Raw genomic sequence first — 13,942 nt, forward strand, 5'->3', positions numbered from 1 at the left:
AAATTCAAATAAAGTACTTAGCACATAATAAATGCTCAGTACAAATCTGCCAGTAATAATACTAACAACAGCAAAACCCCACATACTTCAAATGGTGGTGGTTAAGATTAACTGAGATAATGTATGCCTGGCACATAGTCGCTTTTCAATAAATATTAATTCAATCCGTCTACAACATGTAGGCAGTCATTTTGGCAAATGACCTTGGACGTTCCAGTTAGGAGGCTGTCCCAGAAGTCATGAGTGAGGTGGTGAGGGTCTGAATTAGTGTAGGTGCAATAGAAAAAGAAAAGAGAGAGCCAATCCCAGAGGCACAGGAAAGAAACTAGTCCTAAAACCTGAAGGGAGAATGACTTGGATTAACAAAGGATCAACCAGCTCCAAGTTCGTAAAGTAGGAGAAATAGAGGAGCAACATCTGTATTGTTAGCAGAGATCAGGAAGAGGGTGCTTACCTGGGAAGGAGAGCAAGCAGATCTCAAGCTTGGACTTAAATGTCACATATGATTAGACACCAAAGAGGATGTTCTTTTTGGTGATGAAAAAAGGCCTGGTTAGATGTACGGGATGTGGGGGCCCCAGGCTGCCTTCCATGTGGGAAGAGCTCCTGGGGCGCCTCAAGGAGATCGGAGTCACCTACAGAAAGGTCACATGGACTTGAAAGATGTAAATGAACAAAACAGAAACGCAAACAAACAGCAGGAAACTGGCCCATACTGAAGATCTGAACTTTAAAAAGGGAAAGAGCAAACGAGTTTTTTTAAGAGGAAAGCTCTATCATCCAAAAGATCAACAAATGTACCATTTGGTAAATTCTTAGGGCAAAAATACTTATTAAAAGAGCAAGAATGTTCAGTGAGTAATGCTACTGGCTCCTTCAAATTCCTCGCCCAACACACACACACCTTTGTTTTTCTATCAAGCGTATCCTGCCTCAGGGCATCTGGGTGGCTCCCACAGTTGAGTATCTGACTTCAGCTCAGGTCATGATCTTGCAATTTGTGGGTTCGAGCCCCATGTCAGGCTCTGTGCTGACAGCTTGGAGCCAGGAACCTGCTTTGGATTCTCTCTCTCTACTGCTTCCCCAGTCACATTCTGTCTCTCTCTCTCAAAAATAAATAAACATTAAAAATTTAAAAAAAAAAAAAAGTATCCTGCCTCAACCCTGAAGTACAATATTGCTAAGTATAGTCCACCCTTCAACAATGTATTTCTAGACCCCCTGCAGTAGAAAATCTGTGTGTAACTCTTGACTCCCACAAAATGTAGCTACTAATAGCCCATAGTTGATTAATATGTATTTTGTATGTTCTGTGTGTTATATACTGTATTCTTACAATAAAGTAAGCTAGAGGGAAGAAAATGTTATTAAGAAAGCCATAAAGAAGAAAAAATACATTTACAATTCTACAGTGTATTTATGAAAAGAAAAATCCATGTATAGGTAGACGTACACAGTTCAAACCTGTGTTGTTCAAGGGTCAATTGTGTGAAGATAGTCACACTCTATATGCACACCTAGACAGTCTCCTCTGAGGAGATAAAGCTAAAGTTTTTTCATGTTTATATTTGAAGTTCTTACTGAAATTCGTGCTCCGCTTTGGGCCTTCCACAACACTTACTTAAAACTAGTTTCTGGTTCGAATGTTATTTTTAAAGAATTATATAGTAGTGTATTGAAGAGCAAAACAAGTAAAAATAATACATTAGATGTTAGAAGAGTTGGTTTTAAAAATAGCCTGGACACTAACCAACTGTGTAATTTTCAACAGTCACATAATCTCTCCTGTTGCTCACTTTCCTTACCTGGTAAACTGAGGAAGTTGGACCACATTGATTCCAAGATCCCCTTGAGCTTAAAATACCCTGATTCTATAGTTTAAAGAAACTCTGTTCATAGGGAGATAAATTAAAATGTCCTTTGGAAAATTAGGAACCCAGTTACCCAATATATAATCAGAGCTTCACGTACTCAGAAAACTGAGGCATTAATGGGCCACAGACTTCTAAATTTCAAGCAAAGACATCAAGAAAGCAAAGCATATGGATTAGGAGTCTACATAGCATGTGAGAGTCCTGGCTTGCACAGGGAGCGAGTTTCCTGATGCTTGGCGGTGATGATTCTCAGAACAAACAGGGATCCAAGCCTTTAAACTGTGCTAACTGAGGTTATCTTTTTTTTTTAATTTATTTTTTATTTTGGAAGAGACAAAGATAGTGTGAGCAGGGAAGGGGCAGAGAAAGAGGAAGAGAGAGAATCACACACAGGCTCTGCGCTGTGAGCACAGAGCCCTGCATGGGGTTCAAACTCACAATCAGTGAGATTCTGACCTGAACTGAAACCAAGAATCAGATACTTAACCGACTGAGCCACCCAGGTGCCCTGAGGTTATCCTTTAAAGAGCGTCGCGCTGAAGTCTAGAACACATAAGGGAATAAATACTAAGACTACATGTTTTCAAAAAAACAAGTGGTGTGCTTGGATCACAATTTCTTGACCCCCATTGCCCTTTGCTGAGCCAGGGACTTTCTTGGCTTATTCCTTGCAAGGGAAATAACCCGGACCACTCATCAGAAGGAGGCGGGGATGCTCCAGGGATGAGAGCAAGAGCACAGTGGTCCTGAGAGAGAGTAGAACTGCAGTGGACACTGTCCCCAGCATGGCGTTTCTTGAGTTTGGTGAAAATACTGTGTCCTCTATCCTACTTCAACTCAGACCCTCCTCAGGAAACCCTATGAGAAAGCAAAATGGCACAGCTATAGTGAGCTCTGATTTCTAAAATCTAATGCTTCTAAAAGACAAGCTGTCACATCCGTCTTAACCAACCCTTTTGAACAGCCCTTTGTTCTCACACAAAAGAATTCAAAATGTAGGAATTGACCAGCCTTCATATATTTTGTAATCAGTGTTTTAATAATTTCTGGGAAAAACTAAACTAAACATGTGTTTGGTAAAGTTCTGGGACTCAATCCACTTCAGTGTTTATGGATTAAGGTATCTGACTTTCATTAACCTCGGTGGTCCTTATATTATAAGATGCCCAGCTACAACTTGGAAATCTTATTAATTATAGGTTTCCTAGCTCTCTTACAAAACCAAAACATCTAGCAGTGTGACTGACAGGCAACTAATACTTTTCACCATGCAAGATTTATTAATTTGTCACAGTTTCAGAGCTTCTATTAGTAGAAAATGCAATTCCTCAACAACTAAAAACACGTTTTCCTCAGGAGAATACTCTTGTTGATTAGTGACTCAGCCAAGCGCATTGCTAAATGTACTGTATGTACCAGCTGATGACTCAAAATATACTATGAAAGAAACTTTGCTGGGCATAGTCGAATGTGTGAAATATGCAGGGACATTTGATGAGCTTGAAAAAATAAAAGCTCTCGCTGGGAGATAAAGAAAGCCAAACCAGGACAAGGTATTTACAAAAGCAAAACAAAACAAAACAAAACAAAAATTGCAGACTTTATGAGCATTGTTGTAGTGACCGCGAAGAATGTTTTTAGAGCTGATATCTGTCTCTCTTGGCATTTTAAGAGCTAAACTCCTACTTTGCAAAGTCTAGTGTATAAAAGCAATTCTCTGCCGTCCAAGATAACTTGGGGGCTCCAATGGACTTGTTAATATTCATTCAACAAACATTTCTTGTGTAGCTGCTACAGACTAGGCATTATATGTCATAGAGATCAGACTGTATTTTAACCTTCTAGAATTCTAAATTTAATAGACAACTAAGACGTGTTAATACACAGCTATAATACAGCATGGAACGTGAGTCAACAGATTAATGATTGTAACAATTACAAGACAGATTAAGCACGGTAGGCATTTAGAGTTTGGCATCATGTCCCTTTCTGATCACTCTGGCTCCAAATAGCCACCCCACAGACCATGTAAGGATTCCATTACTATCAACAAAAAACACACTGAACTGGAAGACTCTGGCAGCAGACAATGGGAAGCCTCTGTAAGACTGGGTTTCCTTCATAATGCACACTGGACAAAGCTCTTCATTTGCCACACTTCTCAAGTTGTAATCTTTTATTGTATCCTTCTTCTGTAGCATACAAGTCACAGATTTTCTTCTGAGGGTAGCCTGGCTTCATCCTCCAGAGAGTGGTAAAGCCCAACTACCTATGGGCCCGAGGCTCAGGTTCTAAACATACTTGCCGTGAAAAGCAAATGCAAACAAGAAACTGCATTATAGGGGTTATTCAGTATGAATCATGTAGCTGATAATGTGGAATTTTTCTCATTACCTTTACAAATTCCGGATTGCCCTCTACTCTCACTGTAGTAATCCCTCCCTCCACAGCACACAATCATAAACCTTTAGAATGGGAAGGGATCTTGGGAGATCAAAATTTTGCAGATAATCGAGGCCCCAGAAAAGACAATGGTTTGCCTCAATTCATCCTTGTTCCAAGCCCTGGGCCACAGCAATCGGCTGACACGGTCTCTTCCTCTCTTACTTTTCTCTCTGCACTGAGCCAGCCCATCTCATCAAGAGTGAGGCATTTGGAACCACTGACTCACCAGCTGAAATAAGAACTTGCTAAAGGAAAGAAAATCCTATCTTTATATGTGGCCTTATCTAAATCACGGTGAGAAAAAAAAGGAAGAGAGAAACCAAAATAAATGGAAAATAAAGGAACAAGGAATTAACCCTTTATGAACCATAATATATTGCTTATAGTTGAAAATCCTACCTTCAGATTTGAAATGTTTTCTATGAATGCTTGATTTTACCTCTAGATCTTTAATGCTTGCCTTAGTGCTTCTACTAGGTTATAAACTCTCAAGAACAGGGCATGTTTCATATAGCTGTGTGTGCATTCTTCTCTCTCTCTCTCCCATTTTATATAAACTATGTTGCACCTGGCAGCAACTTAGAGTAGTAAGAATAGTCCACTCATAGTCCAGGAACTGTTCAGATTATCCATGTATGACCCCATTTAATATCACAATAAGGTTATGGCATAAGTTCCAGTTATCCCTGATGTATATACAGATGAGAAAACCCAAACATAGTAAAGTCACTTACTTAAAGCCATAAGGCTAATGAGTGATAGAGCCAGGTTTCAAATCAAGGTAGACTTTCCCCACATATGTATTTTTTAAGCACTCCCTGACTGACTCTACTAGCCAACTCATTCACTTAGCAAATGTGTAGTAAGCACTTACTATTTTGTCAAACTCGGCTGTAGATGAGAAATATAAGGCTTACCAGATAATGGGTAAACAGGTATTTGTGCAAAAAATCTATAACTAAATAGGGCTTGTGCTATAAATGAAACCAGATGAAAACAGCCTAAGAATGGGGAAGAAGAAGTCCTAACTCTATCTGAGGCTGGGGACAGTGATCAAGGGCAGCTTTAGGGAGGAAATGTTGGAACTAAGTTCGAGAAGGTATAAGTCTTGGTCTTCTGAAAAAGAAGACTTTCAGTAGGGTCAGTATCTAGAAGTTTTTGTACCTTCAACATCTAACAAAATGCCAAGCATGCAGTAATTTCTCGGGATACTTTTCTTCTTGTTAATAAGAGTAACATGGAAGTTTTAATCTTTAAGAAAATGTCCCCCTTACCCACTTAAAATATCTTGGTTACTGTCTTGCTCAGCTTAGGCTACCATCACAAAATACTATAGGCCGATGGTTTAAACAACAGNATTAACCCTTTATGAACCATAATATATTGCTTATAGTTGAAAATCCTACCTTCAGATTTGAAATGTTTTCTATGAATGCTTGATTTTACCTCTAGATCTTTAATGCTTGCCTTAGTGCTTCTACTAGGTTATAAACTCTCAAGAACAGGGCATGTTTCATATAGCTGTGTGTGCATTCTTCTCTCTCTCTCTCCCATTTTATATAAACTATGTTGCACCTGGCAGCAACTTAGAGTAGTAAGAATAGTCCACTCATAGTCCAGGAACTGTTCAGATTATCCATGTATGACCCCATTTAATATCACAATAAGGTTATGGCATAAGTTCCAGTTATCCCTGATATATATACAGATGAGAAAATCCAAACTTACTTAAAGCCATAAGGCTAATGAGTGATAGAGCCAGGTTTCAAATCAAGGTAGACTTTCCCCACATATGTATTTTTTAAGCACTCCCTGACTGACTCTACTACCCAACTCATTCACTTAGCAAATGTGTAGTAAGCACTTACTATTTTGTCAAACTCGGCTGTAGATGAGAAATATAAGGCTTACCAGATAATGGGTAAACAGGTATTTGTGCAAAAAATCTATAACTAAATAGGGCTTGTGCTATAAATGAAACCAGATGAAAACAGCCTAAGAATGGGGAAGAAGAAGTCCTAACTCTATCTGAGGCTGGGGACAGTGATCAAGGGCAGCTTTAGGGAGGAAATGTTGGAACTAAGTTCGAGAAGGTATAAGTCTTGGTCTTCTGAGAAAGAAGACTTTCAGTAGGGTCAGTATCTAGAAGTTTTTGTACCTTCAACATCTAACAAAATGCCAAGCATGCAGTAATTTCTCGGGATACTTTTCTTCTTGTTAATAAGAGTAACATGGAAGTTTTAATCTTTAAGAAAATGTCCCCCTTACCCACTTAAAATATCTTGGTTACTGTCTTGCTCAGCTTAGGCTACCATCACAAAATACTATAGGCCGATGGTTTAAACAACAGAAATTTATTTTCTCAGTTTTAGAGGTTGGAAGTCCAAGATCAAAGTGTCAGCATGGTCAGTGTCTAATGAGAGCTGTCTTGCTGGCCAGCACATGACTGTTTTCTCCCTATATCCTGTGAGCATGCGAGTGAGCTGTCTCTTCTTATAAGGACAGTAATCCCACCCTTAAGGGCCCACCTCTCAAAACTTCATTTTAACCTAATTATCTCCCAAGACCCCATTTCCAAATACCATCACACCAAGGGTCAAGACTTCACCACAAGAACTCTGGGGAAAAGCAATTCAATCCATACCAGTTGCCTTAGAAACAGAAAGTAAGAGTCAGCTGTGCCTTGAGGTTTTTCAGCCTGTTTCTACTAAGACTCCAGGACCCAAGGACTTCTGGAATGGAAGGAGTCAGGCGAACATTCGATCAAGATTTATTTTTGTTTGGATATGTGTTTTCCTGCTCTGTGCCACTTGGTAGTTAAACTTCTGAGCCAGTATTCAGCATCCTGAGGTTGAAGTTGTAGAAGTTGTTCAATAAATATTTGAACTCCCACTGTCAATTATACACTTGAGATACTATAGTAAAAAAGAAAAAGTTCTGCCCTCAAATGGATGGTACAGAAAAGTGAATAATCAGTTACAAAAAATGCTGGGGCAGGGGGCACATACACAGGAGCATTTGGTTTTAAAGCATATAAAGACATTCTGAAATATTCTTGGAGATAAAGCTATGCTAAGATTTGGAGAATGGATTAGAATACTCAAAGGTGAGAAAGAAAATACTATGTTACTTTTTTTTAATGGAGCCCAACAAACTAATCATAGAATTATGAAACCATTTGTGTCTACCCCATTTCCCTGGCTATGAATATCCAACTGGTAAGTCACCGCATTCTCCTCCATAACCAACTGGCTCTTTCAGTGTGGATAAGTATATTTCCAAAAAAAGTCCAAACTATATCAGCAAATTCATCCTGTAGGTCACCAAATATATGCTACCTGATTAGCTAACATGGCCACTTTGAATTCTAGATTTTTTAATACATAAGTTGTGACTTATATAACTTAGGTTATGTATAAATTATAACTTAGGTTATAATGCTTTCATACAATCTTATTTTTCTAGTGCCCTGAAGGTCCTTAGTAATAAACAAGATGCTCACGAATGTGCCGTAATATTCCTAATGTGATACCATTTTCTGATACCATTTCTGATTCTGGACAAATCACATTTAAATCATTAAAGTAAAGTAACTAAATCATTTAATTAAAAATTATGTAATCCGTAGGAGTTAGTTTCTTTTGTACTCTAGGGTCCCAACTTGAAGTTGATGATTTTATGACTCAGAATGACTTTTAATTATTTGTGAAATAGAGTATCCAATATCTTTAAAATATTCTGTATTTTGAGGGCACCTGGGTGGCTCAGTTGGTTAAGGGTCCAACTCTTCATTTCGGCTCAGGCCATGATGTGCAGTTCGTGAGTTCGAGCCCTGCACTGGGCTCTGCACTCTCAGCACAGAGCCTGCTGGGAATTCTCTGTCTCTGTTTCTCTTTGCCCCTCCCGCATTCTCTCTCTCTCTCTCTCTCTTTCTCTCTCCTCTCTCTCTCACACAAACACAAAATAAATAAACTTAATAAAATAAAAATATTCTGTATTTTGTAAACTATTATACATGGTTACTTTTTTATTATTTTTATTTTTTTTATATTTTTATTTATTTCTAGGAGAGAGAGAGAGAGACAGCGTGAGCAGGGGAGGGCCAGAGAGAGAGGGAGTCACAGACTGAAACAGGCTCCAGGCTCTGAACTGGCAGTCAGCACAGAGCCCGACGTGGGGCTCGAACCCACGAACCGTGAGATCATGACCTAAGTGAAAGTCGGATACTTAACTGACTAAGCCACCCAGACACCCCTCATGGTTACTTTTTTAAAAAAATAATTAGAATACAACTCTGCATAGATCAAATGATGCCATAACAAATAAATCCCAAATTATATAATGACTCAAGCAAAATGGAAATGTATTTCTCTTAGTCATGTTAAATCTGAAATCAGTTCTCTTAGTTCACTGGCTAAAAGCCAGCAATCTGACCACACCTAACTGCTAGGGAGTCTGGGAAATGTAGTCTAGCTGTGTACCCATATGTGTATATACATGATAATAAAATTTTACTAAATTTTAATTTTTAATATCATCAAGATTCTAATAGACCATGGATAAAGGATATGATCACATAATCCACAGGAGGAGCTACAATTAGCAGATATCCATGGGAGAAAATACTCAGCAGCATCAACCATCATGTAAATTAAATAAAAACAGAGTGTCATTTTAGACATTAAAATAGCAAATATTTTAAAATCCTGATAAAATCCATTTGCGGACCTGAGTTTGATGAAACTAGTATAATCATACATAGTTGATGGCCTTGGAATTTGGTACCACCATCTTGGAAAGCAACCTAAACATATGGGCATTTATCCTCAATATATATGTCCAAAAAAAGAAACAATACACAAGTTGCTGAATAAAGTGAAACACTAGAATTAGCAGGAACATTTATTGATAGAAATGTTAAGAAATTATGATGTAGCAGCCGAAATGATAATTATGAAGGTGTGAGACTGTGCTCTTCCATAAATGCAAAAAAAAAAAATGGTGGACATATATATTAAAAATATTTTATTATTTTAGTTATATTGAACATATAAAATTTGCATTTTACACAAGAGTACAAATCTCCAGTTATAAAATGAGTAAGTTCTGGGGATGTAATGTATACACTGTGCCTATAGTTAACAGTATTGTATAACTGAAAGTTATGAAGATAGCAAATCTTGAAAGTTCTCACAAGAAAAAAGGGTCACTGTGAGGCGGCCATGTGGTAACTAACCTTACTGTAGTAATCACTTTGCAATATACACTTAAATCAAATAATCACGTTGCATACCTGAAACTCACACAATGTTGTATGTCAATTATATTTCAATAATGCTGGAAAAAACAGAAAGCAACTTGCCCTGCAATCCCCACATATAATAACAAAGTGACACATCCCTTCCACAAAACTTTGATTTGGTCTCTCTCTCTCTTTGAATTCAAGTTAGCATGCTGTGATTTCTTGATAAAAATACATTTTAGAAAACAGTGATTTTTCTATTTTGGCAACATTTATATTATATTTTTAAATGTGTACGTCAAAGATAAAAGTTAGTAATAGTGATTTTTTTTGTTGCTGAGAAATGGTAATCTAGATACCTACTGAAGGGGTGCCTGGGTGGCTCCGTTGGTTAAGCATCCGACTTCGGCTCAGGTCACGATCTCACAGTCCGTGAGTTTGAGCCCCGCGTCGGGCTCTATGCTGACAGCTCAGAGCCTGGAGCCTGCTTCGGATTCTGTGTCTCCCTCTCTCTTTGCCCCTCCCCCGCTCACTCTCTCTCTCTGTCTCTCAAAATAAAATAAGGACATTAAAAAAAAAAAACCCTACTGAAAATAATTCAAGGCATTTCAATCTGAATGGAAAAGCATTTTCCTTAACTCTGAAAACGCAAAGTTTATTTGTAAGAAAGGGGAATAAACAGTTAACAGTGATTACCTATAGGGAGTGGAAGCAGGGATTCTGAAGGAAAAGAAGACATTTTTGACAAAATTATGCCCGTCCATATTGTTTAAATCTTTTACCATGTGCACATATGATTTTAACAATTAAAAAAATAGTATGTGTGCTATGATAGTAACTATGTGTGAATTATAGATGCTTACGGATATGTGCTAGCAGGGAAGACAGAGACAGGAAAAACAGTTGATTTGTTATAATGGTAGAGATTATGTGCAATTTTCCGCTTCCTCTCAATGTGAAAACAAAAGAACATCTGTCTAAAATACTTGGGGAAGTAAATAAAGTATAAATAATACATTAATGCGTGAGTGAGTGGGAAAGTACTGAGTCAAGAAAAGGACTCATAAAATATTTATAAGAATCCACATTCGTGTGTGTAAATACAATTATTGCAGAACAGCCCAGACAGGAGGAAGTGGCTCCAAAGCAAGCCTTGCCTCTTAGCAAGTCAATCATAGACGGCATCCTGGAAGAAGCAGACTGTGATCTGTATTCGAAGGATGATAAGGATATGATTGAGTGAGAGGAACTTTTTGAACTTTGACCAGCTGTCCATACAGCCGTCTGTATCCCTGAGAAAACAAATAACCCCCCCATGCCCTCCTTCTTAGGAGATGACAAGGTGCTTCGGTTGTGGCATCCTAACATCAGCACTAAGCCGGTGGGGAAGCTTGTGGGGCACATGTTCAGCATCACCGAGATTGTAACCAATGAGAAGGAGCAACATGTCATCAGCCTTTCCTCTGCAAAGGTAACAGAAAACAACATAAATGAAACAGACTGTGTTTGCCCTTACAATCAGCCACTGGAAAATCTAGAACACATACAATTTTTGAGTGAAATAGCTGCTCGTCACTGAGAAAAGTACTGTCTATGCAGAGAAGGAACTGATGAGCCACTGTTCTGTTTTTGCTGAGAGGACGTGTAAAGAACATGGTTAAACATGAGTGTTAAAGCAGGCAGTGCTGGAAAGAGACCCAATATGGCCCGCCCACTGCAGACTGGAAGTCATCGACAAAGACAGAAAGCACGACAGCTCTGTCGTCGTTGCTGTTATTAAATGTGTCCTAAATGTTTTAACCAATGTGCTAAAAAATAAGAAAAAATGAGTTATGAATATTAGATATATTAGGACTGAGTCATTGTATTTGCAAAAATAATGATTATCTCCTCAAAAAAATACAACAAAATCAGCTCTTAAGTTTTTTAAGTTGAAGTATAGTTGACACCAAAAATCCGTTTAAAATTTTAAGAGCAGGTAAGTTCAGTAAAGTGGCTTGTGACAATAGCAATTTCTAAAAAATAAATAAATTTCTATATAAGAGCAGTGACCACAATGGTCAAAGAGATAGCATTCGCAAGAGCAAAAATTGTGAAATACCTAGAAGTAACCTTAACAAGCAATATTCACCATTAATAGTAAGATAACTGATAACTATAAGGTTTTTCTTAGGTACTTGTTTTTGAAGAACATGAACAAAGCGATCTCCTATGTTTTCTGCATGGGAATATGGTACCATAAAAGATATTCTCTGTCAAATGAAATCATTTTAATGCTATTATTTTTTAATGCATCCATGATTATTTTAAGCATCAGTTTGCCAAGTTTAGTGTTAATGTAAAAATACCAATATACAAGAGTATCTTAGAAACTTTGCAAAATATCATTATAAGCCAGCATTTTTTCTTCTGTTGGATATTAACACACATTCTAAAGCTGCAATATATAAAACAGAACAGGAGTCCATGCAGAATGAATTAGACACATCCATGAAACAAAAGAGAAAAGGCAAGAATGAGTTCATGTGTGTGTGGGAATTTTGTATATAATAAAAGTAGCAACCCAAATTCATTAAGTGTTGAGAAAACTGATTAACCATTTAAGGAAAAAGTATGTAATCAGTTGATGGCTTCATAATAAACAGCAAAATACATCCCATATATATTTATTCCATTTATATTTTACATGTAAAAGACAAAAACATTAAAAAAATACAAAAACATTAAAAAAATACGAAAACATAGAGGTTCTGGAATTTTCCAGAAGAAAATATAGCCATATATTCTTAAAGCCTTAAGGTAATTCCTAAGCATGAGACCTGTGGTTAATGGAAAAATAAATATGACTGTGTAAGCATTTAAACTTTTTGTGAATTATAATAATTCTCCTTTATCAAATGTTCGCTAAGTGCCAGACTCTGTGGTACATATTTTACTACTCAACTCACTTGTTGCTAATAACAGCCCTATAAAGTAATGATCACAATTTTGTTTGTATAAAGGCAAATAAGACCTAAGTAACTTGCCCCAGGTCACATAGCTACCTAGTGGCTAAATGTAGCCAATCCCCTGCCCCAACCCCAAACAGTCACCCTATACATTATTAAAAATATTGAAGACAGTTTAGCAGAGGAGCAAAAATGCAACGAAAATAACAGAAACGAGAATAAGATCCTTAAATGAACTTTTAGGCATTTATTCTTTCTTTAATGTTCATTTATTTATTTTGAGCAAGAGAAAGAGAGCCAGTGGGGGAGGGGCAGAGAAAGAGGGAGAGAGACCATCCCAAGCAGGCTCCACACCATCAACACAGAGCCTGACGTGGGACTTGATCCCACGAACCCTGAGATCATGACCAGAGCCGAAATCAAGAGTTGAAGGTTAATGACTGAGCCACCCAGGGGCCCCTAGGCATTTGTTCTAATATAAGAATCAGATAAGTGCCCAAAGACCTACGTAAAAGGATGTTCGTTGCACTACTGCTGATACACTGATTTAAGAAAGAAGGAAGGAAGGAAACAAAAAGAGAGGGAAGGAGAGTGAGAAATTCAAAATCTAAAGTTAGGGCTTTGTCAGTGAGTTATTTTATTTGTTTGTTTTCCAGTGTTACTGAGATATAATTGATACAGGTGCTGCCTAAGTTCAGGGTACACAGCACCGGGTTTGACTTATGTATGTTGTGAACCGGTTCCCACAGTAAGTTCAGTGAGCAGCGCCAGCTCATGTAGATTGAAATAAAAGAATGAAAATAAATTCTTTCCTCGTGGTGAAAACTCCTAGGATCTACTGTCTTCACAACTTCCATTCACATCACACAGCCGTGTCCGCTACAGTCCTGTAGCTTATTTATCTTGTTCCTGGAAGTCTGTACCTTGTGACCCCCTTTCTTCCCACCGCCATCCCCTCCCCTCCATTCAGTAAGTCACGATGTGTCTTTTCACATGATAGAAATATCATACAGCCTTTTGGGCGCCTGGGGGCTCAGTCGGTTAAGCGTCCGACTTCGGCTCAGGTCATGACCTCAGACTCTATGGGTTTGAGCCCAGCGTCAGGCTCTGTGATGACAGCTTGGAGCCTGGGGCCTGCTTCAAATTCTGGGTCTCTCTCACTGCCCCTCCACCACTCATTCTCTCTCTCTCTCTCCCTCTCTCTCTCAAAAAGTAAATAAACATTAAAAATCTTTTTAAAAAAGAAATATTATATAGATTTTCAATGTTATATAGACAAACACCGATGTAAAAACATCCAAACAATATATTATGTGAAATATAATGAAACAGCATGTAAGAAGTTATTTTAAATATTTAATATTTATGATATTATATTTAAATAAATAGTTAACTATTTAAAAATATTTCTTTGTCTATCATAAAATGTTACC

The 13,942-nt window shown here is 37.8% G+C and overlaps 1 protein-coding gene across 1 annotated transcript in view; it reads left to right on the forward strand.

The window, feature by feature from the left end:
* The window catches only part of WDR64 (WD repeat domain 64), a 127,574-nt gene that overhangs the window by 52,795 nt on the left and 60,837 nt on the right, over positions 1–13,942 (forward strand). Inside the window, exon 10 of the mRNA XM_077761755.1 lies at positions 10,893–11,032. Coding sequence (XP_077617881.1) covers positions 10,893–11,032 — 140 coding nt within the window. The remainder of the gene's footprint in view (positions 1–10,892; positions 11,033–13,942) is intronic.

This window comes from Crocuta crocuta, unplaced genomic scaffold, assembly GCF_008692635.1.
Source record: "Crocuta crocuta isolate KB4526 unplaced genomic scaffold, BGI_CrCroc_1.0 scaffold243, whole genome shotgun sequence".
NCBI lineage: Eukaryota > Metazoa > Chordata > Mammalia > Carnivora > Hyaenidae > Crocuta > Crocuta crocuta.